The following is a 19,024-nucleotide window of genomic DNA, read 5'->3' as shown; positions in this document are numbered from 1 at the left end:
ATATTAATTAAAGAGAGCGGAGAAGCGTTTCCTTGCAAAGAGCCGTACGCGGCACAAAGGCAGCGTAACAATCGCCCAGCCTGCCTGATCGTGTCCGCACAATCGCGACGCATGTGAATGTGTGTGCCTGGAGCAGCGCGCGTGTCAACTAATCGATGCCACCGCTCGTGTGCGACGAGGCGCGCGCGAGGCAATATCGCTTTATCATTATTTCGACGAGTCTCGCCTTTTTCGTGACTCTCCCTCGATTATTTCGAATATTTGGGTCGGCCGGGTCAACTGCGGACGTAGGTGCGGCAGCGGTTTTCGCGACGTTGTTCACAACGTCATTCGTCTTGACAATACGCACAATCGCGCCGAACCCGCCGCTATTTCAGTTAGAGCCCCATCGATCATTTCTCGCGCACGTCCGGCTTTCCGTCACGAGTGTCATCGAAAAGACATCCCGAAATTGTCCCCGACAGCTTACGCGAGCACGGAGAGAGACGATGCCATTAATGAAGCGTCAGATAATGATACCAAACACGAGTCTTCATTAAGCTACACAGACTCTCAGGATGCCGCGCGTAACGCGAGATTTCATGTAATTTCGGTCGAAATTAGCGAGAACGCTTCAATATCCTAGCATATTATCGCGGGCAGCTTTATAGAGAGCCCATTAACGCCAGATATTGCGGCGTCGATATCCTAATTAAATCAGCTGGCAATTACAATCGGCCAGCGGGGTAATACCCTTTACGATTCTAATATCGATTCAATTTCGATCGTGTGTATTACCGAGGTAAGGCGCAGTCATTGTTCCCGCACGCTATTGAATTACTTACGTTACGAAGTCTACCCTGGCTCCTCAGCGCGTTGTCCTGCAGGATCTTCCTCGTGGCCCTCTTGGGTGGCAGATTGGCCAGCATCTTCTGAATGCTCTCGCCTGAAAGGCAATTCAACCGATTGATCATGGGGTTACGCGAGCGAGCGAGCGAGCGAGCGTGCTGGCGGGCGGAATTCAGGAAAATTCCCCTCCTTCTCTCCCTCGATCTCTCTTTCTGGTAACTAACTACAAGATTATGATACTTAAATTCCTTCCTCCTGAGAAACCTCCTTATCTACACGCCAATTTGACTTTATTTCAAAGCTCAAGAGATAATAACTGAAACGTATCTCCTTCTCTCCTGAAACTCCTCGTCTATCTTGACTATCCAAAAGCTAATCACTTAATTTAAAAATCAGTCTTAGCTCATCAAGCTGTTCGACTGAATATATTCTTGATTCCTTACGGTCACTTGGTCGGACTCGGGGCCCAGCCGGCTGTTGCCTCTCTCGAGGTGTGCTGACTCGCGACGAGCTCTGCGAATTCTGGATGCTCCTCTTCATGCCGCGTTGACGTCGTCTACGGCTGCGACTGCCGAACGGCCGCCACTTGCACTTCTTCCGGGCGCTGCCGGTGAGACCGAGCAGCCAGGCGTGATCGCCGCCGCACTCCAGCATGTGTCTGTGCAGCTCGCCGGTGTCGTGGCAGGTCTTGGCGCACTTGGTGCACGCCGTTTCCGTCGGCGGGGTAGCGCGTTGCGCCTCGTCGGTGGGCGCGTTGCGGCCCGGCAGATACAGGTGTTGGTAGTGCTCGCGCTGGTCGCCGGCCAGCTCGAAGTGCGAACACAGCACATGCAGATGCGCGGAGACCTTGTGCTCCTCCATCTCCTTCAGCGTCACCTGCGAGAGCGACAATACCGACGCGGTTCTATAGCGCGAGAGCCAATGCACGAATTCGCCGGGGACAATCTCACGGTCGTCGCCGAGGCCGACGACCTATATCGTCGTCTATATATATAGACCCCGAGAGCATTCCTATACTTTCGCCGCGCGGCGAGCGAAAGAATGCCGCTCTCGATTCGTCGGGGATTCTCGCGGGATGGAAGACGAAATTGACGGTGGGCAAACCAACCACCGGCCGATCGCCGATCGCCGATCGCCGACCTCACCCCGCGGCAGGAATGCTGTCGGTCGATCGGTCAATGCATCGGTCGGTCGCTGCTTGCAAATGAGATTAACGCGCGGCGACGGTGGCACTATGGTTTCCCTATCAGTAGTGTCTTTTCCTCGAAATTCCACGCTGCATTGTACAATTGCGGAAGACCCACGACGGGGCGAGAAATAACCGACGTTATTCCGCCGCCGCCGCCGCCGCCGCGCCGTTGGCACACCCGCTGCATTGGGGATTGCACAGGGACACAATGCCGATTCAGCATCGACGGTGCGATCGCGATTAATTAATTATTCTTGCCGTTATTAATAGGTCACCGTAGAAACAGTTGCACGAGTGAATCGGCGATTTGGATGAGCGTTACAGCGCGAGCGCTTACCATCGGCTCCAATGTATCGCGCGCGAATGTCAAAGATCAAGTACACACTGCTTGATAAATTCTAGACCACATTCGCGCCAATTGAAATGCACTGTCCGGTATACGACATGGATATCTCAAATCTCGTGTACAGTAAAATTTAGCCTTGTTGTTTACAATGTACGGTCGTGCGAAATGCCTACGCATGATGGCCACGCATCTGTACAATGCAGCGCGACTCTGTGAACATTGTTGCAAAGTCGTTCAACGCGCAAACCGGTGGCAAAAATTGCTCGCGAATCCCGCCTCGGGATGTATTTTTACCTTATTGCATAATTATTCATCGATATCAATCATGTGTACTTATTAAGACAACGTTGCTTTACTCATTCGCCAATAAGTAGACGAAACGTCCCACACGGCAGAAATATTCAAAATACATCACAGAGATATTCTGAAAATATTGTGATATTCTTAGAATATCCATGTGATGTATTTCGAACATTTCTCCTGCGTGGGGTTTGAGAAGAGCAGACCCTATATATATATATATATGGTATATATATTAAATTATTTTATAGATGAATCGCAAATTTAGATGTTTAATGTGGCAAAGATGTGGAAGATGGAGACGAGAAAGCACTTACATGTCTGGAGCCGCAAGCGCCGCAGATATAAATCCGCGGTCTCGCCCATTCGCCGCTCAATTCCGCGTTCACAGCCTCCTCCTGGACGCTGGCCGCCTCGTTGGCGCCCTGCTCTCGCCTGGTCACTTTCATAAACTCCGCGAATTCGGCGTTGAAGTCCGCGCTCGCCGGCGTAGACTTGGTCGGATCCGACGACGCGGCGGATGACTCCATAGTCGTCGTCGTTTCCTGCTTGATCTCACATGAAGGCGGTTCGCCGAGGCCGCAGCAGATCGCGTCGAGAGCGGAAGTGGCGTCGACCCCGCTGCCGTCATTGGTGCTCTCCTGCTTAATCGTCGTCGCGGTCTCGACGACAGACTCGGCCTGTTCCGGCTCACGCACCTCAGTGCTCTCACTGGGCGGCGACACGGCAGTTTGACCCACCCTGCTAATGGCGACGCGTTCCTTGATCAGCTGTTGCTTCTTCCTGAGCAACAGCTGCGTGGAAATGTCGAAATTGCTGAGATCCTTGATGGAGCATGTCCAGCCTTGACCCCTGCCGTCGTACTTCCGCGGGAAATTGTACTTCTCGAAGGAGACTCTGCGCGGTCGCGACCCGCTACTGGTCTTACCGGCTTTACGGGCGTATTCGCTCGAGTTCTCGTACTCCTCGGCCGTGTAGTCCTTGCTGTAGACCGGCGTCGCCGCGGTTAGCGAGATGTCGATGGGAAATTGAATCTGATTAACACTGTGCTCGTAGTAGGACTGTTGTGTTTGTTGTTGTTGCTGTTGTTGCTGTTGCTGCTGCTGTTGCGATTTCGGCTCCGTCGTCGTCGTCGTCGTCGACGACGATGTCGACGTCGACGTTGTCGCCGTTGTCGTCGTCGTCGTCGTCGTCGTCGTCGTCGTCGTCGTCATCGTCGTCATCGTCATTGTCGTGTTCGCGACAGTGACCGATGAGGACGTCGGCGACAAGCCGCTTATCGTTTGCAGCTTACCGTCCAGGTGGTGCAGCAGATTTTCGCGGATGTTGCAGCTCACGTTGGTGTAGAAGGAACTGTCGAACTCGGGACTGGCCGGGTTATCGACGGGCTCTCGTGTCGCGATGAGTTTCGTCCGATTGTTGTCCAATCGAACGTCACCTTGACTCTCCGATTCGCTCTCTTCGGGTCTTCTTTCTCTGATCGACGGCGCGTTCACCTTCTCGCGGATACTTTGGCCGCAGAATTCCTTGCAGGGCGAGCCTTCTTTGACTTTTTCCGGCTGGAAGGAAAAGGGAGGCTTGGTCTGATGTCAATTGTGAGTGATGCGTTAGTACTTTCAAACTGGAGACTCATGTCACGTTAATTTTTCCCGATCAACAGGGTTCAGATGCAGACGAGAATTTAACTCAGAGAAGCTGAGCATTGTATCTCAAAATTCACGATCGGGAACGTTACAAAATGGGAAAAAGGAAGGAAAGCGGCGAAAAAATGTACGTCAATTCTTACTCATCGGATCAGTCCGTGATAGCGGTTGCGGAAAAAAAAAAAAAAAAGAAAAAGAGAGAGGGAAGACCGAAAACGGCAATCTCGGTGAAAAAGACGAAAAACTCGCGAACAAAGATCTATACTCTACTTGAGAATTCAGGTGACACGCGGGAAAGAGAGAAGGACAGTCGTCATCGATTTCCAAGGCATTTACCTGAGCCTGGCCGGTCCTCTCGGCACCACTGCCGTGTACCTCGCTCGTGTGGCCCATCAGAGCCTCCCGGCTAGGAAACCTCGTCGAGCATTGAACACACGCGTGGTACTTGTCCCCGTGACTGCTGACCATGTGTTGAAACAGTCCATCTAACGTGTCGGCGCACCTCTCCGAGCAATACTGACAATTTTGCGAAGGTTTCCGTGGATTTCTTTCCGATCTCCTGCCGCCGCCGAGTTGGTGCACCCTCTCGGTGTGTCGCTGCCGCAGGGATATGGATGCGAACTTTCTGTCGCAGTACAGACACAGCAGCCTGACCGGGGCGGTGGAGGACGACGGCTTCGACGGCGGCAACAGCTTCTGCGTCGGGCTCTGCGCCGCGCCGACTGACGAGGACGACGAGCCCGAGAACGCCGCCGAGGAGACCCGCGAGATCAGCGACTCGCCCGTTTGACAGTTCTGAAGCACGGATACGACCTTGTCTAAGGGCAGACTGCAATGTAGACTCGTCAACAGCAGCTCTTGGCTGGTCTCCTTCGTCGTGGTCTCCTTCACCCCCGACTCGACATTGCTCATGAGATCTTGTAGCGTCTCTTTGCAGATTCCTCGCGACGCTGCTTTTGCGTCCTTTTGCTCCTCTCGCTGATCTCCTCCTCTGCCGTCGTCGACGTTCGCCCTTTCGTTCGCCTGATGCTCACTCAACCTGTCTACCACGACCGTGTCCAGAGTTCGAGTCTTCTTCTCCCGCGAGACGTCCCGGTGGTCGCCTTCATCACAGCTATCCAACGATTCTTTCTCATCGACATCCGTACGCCCTTCCTCCGTTTTTCGAAGAGGTACCTTCGATTCTTGCTCCACTCTCTCCTCCGAGTCCTCGACCGTCACCTCCGTCGTGCCCTTCGCCTCCGGGCAATCTACCATCTCCGAGGACCCGACATTGTTCTCCGTGTCGCTGGAGCTGATTGTCATGGTGGTGTCGTCCAATTGCGGCACAACGGCCGCTTCGATATCACCTTCGCCCAAAGGCTCCTTCGTCTTGTCGGCGTTCTTGCCACCCACGACGTCCTCCTTGTCCTCTTCGTCGTCACCCTCGATCACGTTACTCAGCATCGTCATCACGTACTTTTGCAGACTCTCCAGGTTCCTCTCGACACTGGACCGATCGTCCTCCTCCTCCTCCCTCGGTGAATCGGGAGCCGCCGCCGCGTTCCTGGAAGCTCCGTCCGGCACCTTCTTGCGCAAGTTGTTGATCACGTTGCTCAGCCGAGATCGCTTGTCCTGGGCGGTCTGGGTCGATCTGTAGGCGTGACCGTACCGCTCCTGCAACTGCTGTTGCTGCTGCTGGTGCTGCTGGCGGTCGCCGCTGCTCGCGTTGGCCGGATGGTTGACACCCGGATCGTCCAGGCTCTGTGTCGACGCCACCATGCCAGATGACGCCGTCGTACAGGCTGCAGAGGAAACGGACAATTTCGCCGTACGGTAACCCTCGGCCGGCTCGTCGTTCGGTGTGTCGCCGCTACCAACTACGTCCGTCGATGCCGCCTCTGCAAGAATTCGCCGCTTTAACGCTCTCGAGCAGCGCCTCGGCGCGAAATATCGAAGGGTGTCCGCGCGCGCGAAGGAAGCCCTCGCGGTGTCTCTCGGACACGTTTGGGACGCGCGCCGGCATCGAGAGAAGTGTTCAGCCTCGCCGAGGTGTATCGCTTAATTTATTTTCGGATTGCGCGAGATAATCGTTTGAAGAGTCGGCCGGCGTGAAGACGAAATAAATCGCCTGCCATTGAGAAACAAACGAAGCACGACGCTCGTTTGTTTACTCAGGTATTACGGTCATCGCGGAGCTCCGCGTAATTTCGTTATACGGACGGAATCGTTAACTCTGTTTAAAGTTCTCATCTCGCTTCAACGGATATGCCTACAGCACGATCGCCCTCTGAGCGACGACTGATTCGACCGGGTCTCGGTCAACGATTCTCCATGTCTTTCACTCCGTTTGCGTATCCAGCATTTAGAGCTAACGATTCAGTTCATCCGGACGCAAATTAATCATCGGTGCAAGGTGTTCGTGTTCAGTCTTCCTTTGTTTGTTCGCCGAACTGGGATTGTATAAAGAACGGCAAAGAGAGAGAGAGAGAGAGAGAGAGAGAAAAAGAGGCCAATTTGTATATGTAAGTTGGCGCCGACACGACGTCGGCGAAACCGACGATCATCGTCGCGCTGTAATTCAAAACGCACACCACTTCATCTTACGTAACATGCTAACTTTTACCCGTTCGTCCCTTCAGTTTGTGTAATTGAAGGGATCAGCGTAAGAATGAGAGATAAAGTCCCGACTTACTCTAAACCCATCGTCCATCGTATCCTAGACACGACTTCGCCTCGGGGATGGACCTCGCGAATCATAGATTCCTCTTATCTCGCGCTGAGAATCACATCGAGTCACTTGCTCATTTTCTCGTTATTTGGAAAAATGCGTCTACTGTTTGGTGAGAAATCGAAGATACCGAAAATAGAGAAATATACAAGACGATTTGTGCTATTTCACCACGATAGGATCAAAAAGAGCGAGAGAGAGAGAGAGAGAGAGAGAGAGAGAGAGAGAGAGAGAGACCGCTCTCCTCGACTATGCCTCCGCCGACACTTTTTTATCCGGAAGTCGGGGAGAAGGGAGGCTGCGAGAATCGATAACCGTCCCTCTGCCACGTCGAAAGGGGTTACGGCTGTACGAGTAGCGTGTGCTACGAAAGGGAGGAGAAAGAGAGAGACGGGCGTACACACACGCGTATACACATTCGCACACGCCGGCATGTATGTACTGTACGACGCGGCACACGCACACACACACACACACACATACACACACACACGTACACACGTTGCAGCCCCTGACGACCAGCCCCGAGGTGGGAAAAACCGGCCGGCTTGGTAACACCGACGACAATCCCTCCGACCGACCATCCACTTCGTTTTGCAGAAGGCGTCGACGACAATGATAATTAATGGTTTGCCTATCGCGGCTTGTTAACGATATCGATATCGATATATTGCCACCCCCCCCCCGCGGCGCGTTATCGATTAGCCCTCGGCCGGTGGAGATATATATACGAGAGCGCTGCGACGGGCTGTATGCGCCGGAGAGAAAGAAAAGGAGGGAGGGGGGAGAGAGAGAGAGAGAGGGAGCAGAAGAGAGTCGTACTTTAAAAACTTAAAACTGCTTAAGAAATGAAGATCACGTTAAAAAAAGATCACGTTGAGGAAATTTATGCGCGGTATTATAAGTGTGCACATTCCTCGTGACGCTTCAAACCAGAATCGGGTATTTCCCGTCTCGCTTCTTCTTAGCTCGCGCGTTTTCCTCGTTACGAAAATCTTTTGATTCTCTTACGAAATACCTTCCGCGGGAAATAATGTCAACGTAAGTTTCGCGATAGATGGAAATTGTATCTGCATAGAATTTCCGACTAATTTTCTCCTTCTCGGGCTGCGCTCCCGCGGGAATTTTCCGCGCAAATTTTCATCCTTCCGGGAGCCACCACGAGAAATGTTTTGCTCTCTCAAAAGAGCCTTCCCGTGAAAATTCCCGCGGTATCGCGCTCGTGTGGCCGAGATAAGCGAGAAGGTGCAGTACCGTAACGCTGATAAGAAATATCGATCGCCCGCGAGGTCCGAAAGAGGCCGATTAAAGGAAGCAGCGTGCGAGGGGCGAGGCAAGTCCGCGATTTGTAAGGCTCTTTAAATATGAAAACGCATCTAAAGCGAGCTTTTCTCGCGATCCGCTGCCTCGCCTCGCCTCGCCTCGTCACCTTCGCACCGCACCGAATCCTTCGCTTCCTGCGATCGAGAGGTCGCGCGCGTTAGGTGCAGCGGCTATCGCTCGCGGCGTTTATCGGCAAAAGATTTATCGTTGTCGTCGCATCCGAGCAAGTTCGATAATTATTTAGTCGCAGCATTGCGGCATCGTGACCGTCGCCGCCGTTACCACCGCCGCCAACGTCGCGATTACGATCTCGACCAGCGTGACTACTTTCGAAATCCCTTGTGTTTGCATACGTACAACTGCCGTGCGAGTCCGTGGATGACGCGTTACGCAATGCAACGAACGCAAGAATACGTCGTACTCGCACGATGTACGCATGTGTGTATGCGAGCGCGCTCGGGGACCGATAAGCCACGGTCGTCCCCGCGCGCGCCTTGAAAAAGATACGGCCGCGCGCGTGTTACGCTCGTCGTGTCGCAGAAACAGAAGGGAGCGAGTGCGAAATGATCGGTTTCGACGATCGGTATCTCGGAGCGCTCGCGATCCCAGATCGAAAAATGAGTTCCGTTGCGCGGGACGAGGCCGGCCGAAACGAGGCGCACAATAGGAGTGCAAATGGAATAAAATGCACACACGCGATACGTTGTAATGAAAAAATCGTTGCTGGTAGCTCGCACTTGTTTGTTGATCGTAAGAACGCGCTTGAAGCGAGAAAAATGTCGCCTTCGCCTAAAAGAGAGAAGTCTTGAGGGATTTTTCTCTGGCGTGTGTGTGTGTGTGTATGTGGCTTGTGCGATCTTGGATACGCGCACGACTGCGCGATGAAATTTTACATTTATTCGCCAAGTTATTCAATTTACTCCGCGGGAACCTGCCGCGACTCTGGGGCTTTGCGGGAGAAATGAGTTTTTGGACCTGCATCCTCCCACAAATATACGCGGCATAGCGCGCGCCAGGGCCTTGAAAACAATTGTCATGCCATCGCAATCCGCCGCGCCGGCTGCACGTTCGCGTTTACGGTTGCGCTCAGGAGGCGACGATCGAGCCACAAGTTTTGCACAAAGTCGGATTAGAACTCCGAGGTTGTCACCGTTTTTTGCCTTCTGGGCTTCACCGAATTCTTTTCTGCTTTTTCAATGTACAGGGAAACTGGGATATTTGCAATTCTTTCCGGTGGAGCGACCATCCTGAAATTACACGGCCTGCTAATAGCGCGCCACGTGGCAAATTATCGCAAATAACTATGTGAGGACTTTAGAGCCGATTTTATCTCGACGGTATTTTCCTAACGCATTACCTCATGTTGTATGAAATAAAAGTGCAATGTGTGTGCATCCAATAGTGATAAATCATATTCTTCGTTGTCTCGTTATTTACGCCCAGATGTATCCGATCGTGATGTTAAATTGCGTGTAAAATTTTTATTCGATATTAAATATCTCGCGCTACTCGTCTCATCGTAAAAACGATTCCGACGAGAAGAGAGCTGATAAAAAAATTGCATAAAAAAAAATGCATCGAAGAAACACGATGCGGCGCGGATGGGACACTTCCTTCTGCAGGTGTACGGAAGAATTACGATCGCTGACTCGGCGTTAACGACGATCCTCAAACTAACGACGGCCGAGTGTTTTTCGACCAAAAATTTTCCATTTTCCTCTAGAAAGCAGATTTTTTCTCTAGAAAGCAATTCAACAAGTCGATGTCCATGGAAAAATACGCGGTCGCGCGAATTATTCTTCGTATCATTGCGTTTACCGTTCTTCGTTCCGTTTTATTCCTCATCATGCAAAATCATAAGATGGAAATTGTTGTTATTGATATATCGTTAAGGGACTCACCTCTGGTTGGTGCCGGTGGAGCCCTTTTCGGGGTGTCGTCGGCGGAGGGTGTTCTTTCCCTCATACTTTCCCGCAAGGTCACCTAGCGTCATCATTCGGGCCTAAAACAACTGAAAGAACGAAACCTGCTTAAAGATAACAGTGCCAGCGAAAATATTAATATTAATATTAATACTACTGCTATTGTTATATATAATAATAAATAGATCTACAACCTGTGTACAAGTTGTGAGTCGTCGACAAGAAAAAGAGAAACGTTATATAAACGCAGTACATACATTTTTATATTATCGAGATATAATTCCGAAAAATCAACACACGGGAGAAAGGAAAGATGAAGAATATAGGCTCGGCAGAAACAGAAAAAAAAAAAGATCGTAAAATGCTATGAAGATTCGAGATTTAAAATCTATTCCCTCCGTCTAATTCGCAGTATTTATCCTCATTTGCTCTCTCAGCGATGATATAAAGAGGGAATCTATTTGCTTGCCTATTTGTTTGCTCGCGTATATAAATTCGTTATATAAATAGAATGCGCGATAAAAAGTGACGCGAGAAGCTCGAGTGACCCCGTAGACGCCCATGAATCAAATTCGATTTACAAATTTCGCATTTTAATAAGTTTAAAGAATCGTGTCGTGCGCCTCGAGGCATTCGCTTAGCTAGTCACGCGGAAGTTCGATAGTCGCGTGAGCGCGAGGGCCGATTCTCGCGCGGAGGCTCTCTCGCGAAAGAAGAAAGAACGAAAGAAAGAAAGAAAGAAAGAAAGAAAGAAAGAAAGAAGAGGAAGAGGAGGAGGAGAAGCAGGAGGAGGAGGAGGAGGAGGAGGAGGAGAAGAAGGGAGAAGGAGGAGTAAGAAAAGGGAGAAGAAAGAAGAAAAAGGAGGACAGGGAGAAAGGTGTTTGCCTTCGCCGAGGATCGGGCCGACATCGATTTTCGAGAGAACGCGCGTCGTCTGGCCAACGCCGGAGTAATGGAGAATTGTCGCGACGAATGAAAATGAATGCGTGAATAAATGAATGACAAAAATAAACTTTGCTATTACATAGATTAACATATATTTAAAAATTGGAATATTAATAAGCCCTCCGCGGAGAGGTATCCGCTTCTCGGCATATATCATTAACTGAATACTGCATAAATTTGACGGTGATCCGCGACATACATCAGTCACTTTGAGTTTATTCATGTTTTTGATATTTCTTTACGTTAAGAAAAGAACACAAAGATTAGATTTGTCTAATCATGAGACAGATTTTAAAGCAACCAGAATATTAAAATATTGGTCGTTGTTCAGCTTCAAGGTGTCTTACGAAAAGTTTCCTCGACAGATAAGATAAAAATTCAATACCTTCGCTGTCAATTATCTTTCTCGATACTTGTGAGCATTGAAGAATAATTGCAATTTTAGTGAAAAAATCCTGCTCCCTACAAGCGAAAGACGCGTAGCGGTGTGAGAAGTCCGCTCATTACGTAACTCAAGCGAGAAAACAAGAAAATGCGAGAATGTGCGTTACTTAAAGGGTAAAAATAAAGGAACTTTAATAGCGACACACACACACACATACATACTCGATATCTCGCGGTAATTTCCGCAAAATAAGAAACGGCAGAGCCAGGAATCCGTCGGAGACCGGCACTCACGTCGACTTCTGGGATTAAGTGACAACATGAAGTAGTAGGTGAAACATTACGAAGGAGGGCAGAAGGGAAACGGTGGCACAGCAGACATAGAGAAAGGGAGGACGAGAGGGAGAGAGAGAGAGAGAGAGAGAGAGAGAAGGGGGGAGGAGGGAGAAAGGGTGAGCAGGAGGGAGGGAAGGAGGGAAAAGGAACGAGGAGAAGGGAGGGAGAATCAACCGCGGGGAGTGCGCCCTGTATCCTGGGTGGAACTTAAAATATCGAGCGTCACGCACACCGACGCTGGCGCCGGAAACTCGGGAAACGCGGCGTCGCGGCGCGCCGCGTCGCGCCGCGCCGTGCCGGTTTGACGCGCGTCGAGGAGGAACCTGGAAATAGAACTTGGACGCCAGGGACGCGAGGCACCGCCTATTAAAATCCCCCCCGGGAATCGGCTGGAATTTTCAACAGGTGAAAAAAGTGGAAATTCCGGTACACGTCGGTATCTTCGCCGTCGCGAACTATGCAACCGAGAGAGAGAGAGAGAGAGAGAGAGAGAGAGAGAGAGAGAGAGAGAGAGAGAGAGAGAGAGAGAATTCACTGGCGATCTCGCTGATCTTCCACTCTCTTCCTCTCCGTCTCATTTGTGCATGTCGCGCGTGGAAATTCCTAAACGATTCAGCCGTTATGACGTAGATTCCGCATGTGCATCGGATCGGCGTAACGCGGCAAGGACGACCGCGCGAGTGTCCTTGCTCACGCCAGTCCGGCGAAGGATGCGTCTCGCACGAGAACAACGAATATCGATATTTCTCTTTTGTCTTTAACAATGTTTTGTATTATGGTCAACGCCTCGAAATTAATGTATTGCAGCGAATCAAGCAGCAATCAAGCAAAAACTGATTTTTTGCAGCTGAAATAGTGGCTTCCTTCGAAGCAGCGGAATAATTAATTAATGCCTCAAGCGAGGATAGGCATAGTAACATTGATGGTTCTCAGGTTTATCAGCCTCACGTCTTTTTCATTTAGAGTATAAACACTGCGATGCATCTCTCTAAACATTAGCAGAGAGATTAAAACCACGAGCGAACGGGTTTCATAATTCTATTACGTTTCGTAATTCTAATTAGACAATAATTATACGTTCGACACAGTCCTCTGTGTATGGTCAAATATAATTTCCTGACGAGTAACCCTCGACATTTATAGTCTTTCTCTCATTTACCCAACCATTCATCACGGCGATTCAGCGGATTTCGCCGCGTATATTTTATACTAATAATTTCACATTAATGTAATTTTATGTTAATGTAATTTATTGTTTTTAATAACGCAACTTTATCTTCCCGATTTAATTCTTATCAAATTTTTAATTTTTACGCAACGTCCAATTTCATGGGCGATTATTCGCACTTTGCAAATCCGTCGGCTAAATATTTTTTCCATCTTGTCGGCGAACTGAGCCAACAGCCGAATATTTGTAAATTCAATCGTCGTCCTAACCTCACGCCGTTCGCCAGGAATGCTGAAACGCGGCATTCCAGGATGGAAAAGTCCACGGCGTTGCCGTGACTCTCTTATCTTTTCCACCTTTCCTCTCCTTCTATCCACCGGAAAAGTTTAATCCGCATCGACCGATGGTACGTAATGCTAATCAGCTACAGATACTAAAAACGCGGTAATGAGATGCGAGTTTGTAGAAAATATTCCTTTACACATCTTCTGTAACAATAAGACTGTGTGATATATATCATAGTATATTTAACGAGAAACAATTATGACGACAGCAAACTGATGTAACATTATGTATACTACAGATCGCGAGGAAATACAGAATCATTAAGTCGCTATTAATTATCATTACGAATGATATTTCGAAATAACTGAGATATCGTCAAATACAAGGTGATATTGATGTAGCAACTTTTATAGCAACAACCGTACAGGATCGCAATATTTGCAACATTTCATAATTTACGCAAATTTATTTTCTTTTTTCAATAAAATTATACGGGAAAATCAAAATCAATCGTTTAGGTTTCTTTATATCGAATTCTAAAAGAAGATCCATTCGCGACCGCTGATGTGTAAAGTGCCGATATGAACCAGCCGGGCAGAGAGGCTGTATTGGTGAAAAAATATATCGACATGACCGGAGATAAAATTATCTCGATGGCGTATTAATTAATGTAATTTCGTTGCATTATCAACACCTACGGAACTGCGTTTAATCGCATATTATTTGGATTCTCCAGATCAGGAGGCTGTTTATAACGGTGCACGTACATATATCGTTGCTCGAGTTGCTATTTATTTATTCTCAATTACACCACACTAATCATAAATCACGATTAACCCTTTTCGCTGCGGCGCATTAAGTTTCCGTGATGATATTAACGACAAACAAAGCACAGCGGGATGTAAATCGCTAATCAGAAATTTATACACGTTAATTCCGTAATGCAGGAATATTAAACAACAAATGCTACTAGTGGCGCATAATAGTGTAATATTAATTTATTATCAGCGAATGCATACGCGGTGATTTCACGCGAGCGAGTAGACGCGAATTTGTTCTTTCGTTTTGCCGTTGCGAAATTATTACAATTACTTGCTTGCTTTTGTCCATCGATTTTCGATGATTCTCCGCGATACATTCGCGTGCAATTTGTTCCATTTTTCATTATGACACGAGGATCATTACCTTAATGAATTGATATTCTATCGGGCTGATTCCGCTTTCCAATCAAACGCGACGATCTTTCGCAGGAGGAGCTGTCGATAGTTCGCTTCCCCGCGATCTCGCAAACGCGGGACTTTACAAAATCCACGAAAATCCATATCTTCCTTTATCCGACGATAGTACGGAATTCGCAGAGGCCCGTCACGAAGAACGTAATAAATCTCCATGAGGCTGAAACCCTATTTAGAAAAGTTTGGAACAGCCATAACTTTTTCGCGCGTTCCTTATGGGTTTTCCCGATTCTTCCTAACGGTGTCCCTCGCGACCCCCCTCCCCGCTTGATCGATCGACAAATTTCCGCCGGTGATATAAACACAGTCCAATTGTTCATCATCGACGCTTCACACATTGTGGCTGTTACATTTGTTGCACGCCATGTTCGTTTTATGTGCATCGTGTTCCTTTGTTATTCATCGCGAAACTATCAACCGCGATTATCCAATACTAATGCACAAGATGTCTCTCGTGCAACAACGCGCTGAATTAGCGATACTTCGATTTAACTATTCGTCCGCAGACACGGAAAATTCCACCGGAGAGTGAGAGAGAGAGAGAGAGAGAGAGAGAGAGTGAGGGGGGGGAAAGGACGAGACACCTTTCTGTCTCGTCAGTAGGACGTGGTACATATATCAATAACAATAACAATGACAAATAGATATTACGCATCCCGAAGATAGCGTAAAATAATCGGCGACGGCACGACGAGAGAACGACAATAACAGCGCAATTATATACCACTATCGCTATGCAACGAACGACTACCGCAATTGTTATTGAAAAATCACCATTTACAAGTTCAACAAGTGACGTCCACGCGTATAATCGCGAGGGAGCGACAGAGATAAAGAAAACGTCAACGAGGTTAATCCTACTAAACGCGAATTTCTCTCCTTTCGGATAATTGTGTGTGTTCGAGAATAAGAGTGAGAATTGCGCACAGTATCGAGACGAACGAAAAATCCCGCCTTCGGTGCGTGTCACACACGTGAAATATCGTGCGTGCCGGAGTTAATAGTGCGTTAAAATTATTACTCGAGAGAATTACCGTATATATATACGCACATATGGTGCCTAACCTAGGTGTAACCTATTTATTTCGTTGGACACGCATTTTCCCTGCGCTGCGTCTGCAAGATTTTTTCTTACTCCATTTTACCGCCGTGTATATACGTCTCTCCCTCCCTCTCTCTCTCTCTCTCTCTCTCTCTCTCTCTCTCTCTCTCTCTCTCTCTCTCTCTCTCTCTCTCTTTCTCTCTCCCTCGCGCAAAGAACATTCTCTTTGGAGGATATTCTCTCTGTACAACGTGCGGAGACTTCGGCGGAGCCAATTTTAACGAAATTAAACTTTCCAGCGGGGTTCTTGTTTTCGCCGCCGCGTTCTCTCGCACATCTGGCTTCGCACTGCCTACTTCAAAGAGAATCGCTCGAGTATCCGACGAAATAATCGAAAGAGTACAAGAGGTTTAAGTACAATACGTACAGCGAAATATCGCGAGCAGTTTACTCGCGATTTTTGCGTAAGCTCTCTCTCTCTCGAGAGGGGAGCGAAGGAGAGGGCGATTCTCGATCTCGAACGAGATAGATCGAGAGATCGGTGAAACGTGGCACTGCTCCTAAGGCGAAATCGCCTGCGCTAGCTGCGCTGCTGGCTGGCTGGCTAACAGCGAAACGAACGGTCGCGGTCGCGGACAGCGCCTTATGCTTCTGCCGCGCGCAACGAGTCCAGCTGACCTACTTGCAGCGGCAGCGGCAGCGGCAGCGGCGGCGGCGGCGGCGACGGCGACGGCGACGTCGACGCCGTCAGCGTCGTGCACTCGCGTCGCCGTCGCGCCGTACGGAAGATACATCTCTCGCAATCCCCCGTATAGCGCGCGTTCCCTCTCGTACCGGGCACTGCAATTTCAAACGTCATCCCGACATCTGACGTCACGTCGAATGTCGCGGCTTTCATAATAATGCGATACGAAAGTGACAATTTTCAGAAATGAGAGAGAGAGGGAGGAGGGAGGGAGAGAGAGAGACCCGGCTATTGTGCGGCACGGTGCTTTTTACTTCGACGCTATTAACACGTTGTATATCGTAATCACTCCCGGTATAATTACGTAGCATCGCGCTACGCGAAGCTTCGAAAACTATAATTTAAAATGTTACATCTGCGCGCAAATTGACGCGCATTTCTCTCTCTCTCTCTCTCTCTCTCTTTCTCTCTCTCAGAGAGGGAGAGAGAGAATCCCTCCACTGAGATCGATAGCGCTGAAATCCGCGGAATCGAAACTCGTAATGCTGAGGAATTGGATTTATATCGAATTAGGATCCCTCTTTCCCCCCCCCCTCTCTCTTCCTTCTCTTGGAGAAACGCAGCTAGTATATTTAGCGGAATAAGAGAATTAGAAGCTCGCAGACGGAATTTTTCCCGCACTTTGGAGCTTAATTTATATAACCATCCCTTCGTACGCGAATTCCCTAGTTAATTTACGCCTTTGACATTTTTCCTGTTTTCCCGTCTGCTTCTTGATATTTTATACCTCGTTTTCTCAGAATTTTCACACACTTTCATATTCTGCTCTTTGATGGATATTCATTATTACGCATTAATTAATACAGTCTTTCGTTTTGTTTGACGCGCAAGGTAACTTTAAATAGAGCCATCCGATTCCGAGTCTAAGCTTTGTAGCGAGAAGATTGTGTTTGATGTTAAGGGTAATAGGATTATATTCAACATACATACGTTAAAATGCTGGGGAAGACTCACGCGTCGTTATCTCAACATGGGAAATTATACATTTCATTTTCTCTTCTTCTTTTTCTAGCTAGCTAAACGCGTAAAATTCCGCGTAGCTAAATTTTTACACGCCGAGCTTCTTCTCTCTTTCTCTCTCTCTCTCTCTCTCTCTCTCTCTCTCTCTTTCTCTCTCTTCTGCGTACGTTCTCATTCTCCGTCGGTTTCACAACCTTTTCTAATAACCTGTCGAGTCGGAAAGTGTTGCGGAAGGAAAGGGACTCTCGGCTGAATTTGACGTCGGCGTGGAACCTACTTTTTTCTCGTCCCGGTCGAGAGAAGGCTTTGAGGAGCCTCGCTCGGCTGGCAGGATTGGTTAGCGTTCCTCGTAACGTGCATTAGCGTGTAAAACGCGTCGACGAGTTCGCGCGAATTCGCACCGGCTAACGCGCGCGTCCTGATTCGCTTTTTAACTCTACGATCCCGCGTCGAGCTACTCATTACGCGCTTTGCGGCAACCCCGTGTTCTTTCCCCAAGACGACACCGGTACGTAACGCGAGAATTGCGTATCGCAGTTTTTCGAATCTTCACGTGGCGCTTGCGCCCAAGTGAGAAGTATCACGGGGTGCTATTTTATACATGCACATCGACTAGACTTCCTGAAAATTGTCGTCGATCGCGAGAAATTAACAGCTCGAAGATGGAAACGATACGGTACGATCTGCCGTTAACGCCGGTCCAACAGTCGTTAACGCCGAGTTAACGTATCAACGCGAGCACCGCGCGATTTCGTAGGTCAGCGAGGTCTCGCCGGTCTCGGCTCTCCTAATGATCACGATGAATAATATTCGAGACTTGGGATTCTGATAAAATCGTTGCGGTGTAGTCGAGCGGCCGCTGTGACAATATTAATGAATCATGGCGCGGCGCGGCGCCGTTATTAAGTAATCCAAGTTCCTCCAGCGGAACGTTTAAATTTATCAAACTTTGTAAGCTAAGCAATTATACTGACTGCCTTCCTCAGAGGCAGGAGGCCAGCGGAAGCAGCTGAAATAATTTTGGATTCGCGAGGCGCCTCGGCCGGAAAAGTTTGCAAGCAGTCAGTTACGATGCTATCCTGGTCACTTTAACGTTTCGCTCGTATCCTTACGTATTGTTAGCTCCGACGCCTCGAAACGACGCACCAGCAAATAACGAATCGTCAGTCACAGCGTGATTCGTTGACGCAACCGTGTGTTATTGAAAAATTTTACTTAACGAACGAAGAATTTCATTTCTCCGCAGCAATCGGCGGCCGATCGCAATTTTAATCGAGACTCGTGAAACCAGAAGGATGTGCGGTCAATTCTCCGTTTCTCCCCGTTTCTCTCCCGTCTCTCCCCGTCTCACCCTTTATATCGCGAGCGTTCTCGTGAGTATACTTGATCGCGTTCGCGTCAGATCGCATACCTCGCGAATTCGAGATCGCGTGTGCGATTTTTCACTCGAGCGATCGTTACTTCGCGCCTTTGAGGAAATACATCTATCCGAATCTGACACCGCCTCTTTTCCGCCTCAGCTGTTCCCCTTTCTTCCTTGTCCTTGTCTTTTTGCTCTTTCTTTCCGCGACAATCGTACAATAGGTCGCACATAGTTACGCCGACGGCGAAAGCACCGATTGGAAAAGCCGCTGGCGGAAAAGGCCAGCTTCGATGTTCGCGG

At 48.9% G+C, this 19,024-nt stretch overlaps 1 protein-coding gene across 2 annotated transcripts in view; it reads right to left on the bottom strand.

Annotated features, from left to right (window-relative positions):
* LOC105182481 (serine-rich adhesin for platelets) overlaps window positions 1–19,024 on the bottom strand; it is a 39,431-nt gene that overhangs the window by 18,232 nt on the left and 2,175 nt on the right. For both annotated transcript variants that reach the window (XM_025302996.1, XM_025302997.1), the window contains exons 2-6: window positions 10,241–10,350; window positions 4,643–6,186; window positions 2,981–4,222; window positions 1,272–1,704; window positions 825–925 (exon numbers count right to left, since the gene is read on the bottom strand). In XM_025302996.1, coding sequence (XP_025158781.1) covers window positions 825–925; window positions 1,272–1,704; window positions 2,981–4,222; window positions 4,643–6,186; window positions 10,241–10,304 — 3,384 coding nt within the window. In that variant the 5' untranslated portion in view covers window positions 10,305–10,350. The remainder of the gene's footprint in view (window positions 1–824; window positions 926–1,271; window positions 1,705–2,980; window positions 4,223–4,642; window positions 6,187–10,240; window positions 10,351–19,024) is intronic.

This window comes from Harpegnathos saltator, unplaced genomic scaffold (assembly GCF_003227715.2).
Source record: "Harpegnathos saltator strain DR-91 unplaced genomic scaffold, Hsal_v8.6 scaffold522, whole genome shotgun sequence".
Taxonomy (NCBI): domain Eukaryota; kingdom Metazoa; phylum Arthropoda; class Insecta; order Hymenoptera; family Formicidae; genus Harpegnathos; species Harpegnathos saltator.
The sequence above is the reverse complement of the archived record's forward strand: the minus strand, read 5'-3'. Positions and strand labels throughout refer to the sequence as shown.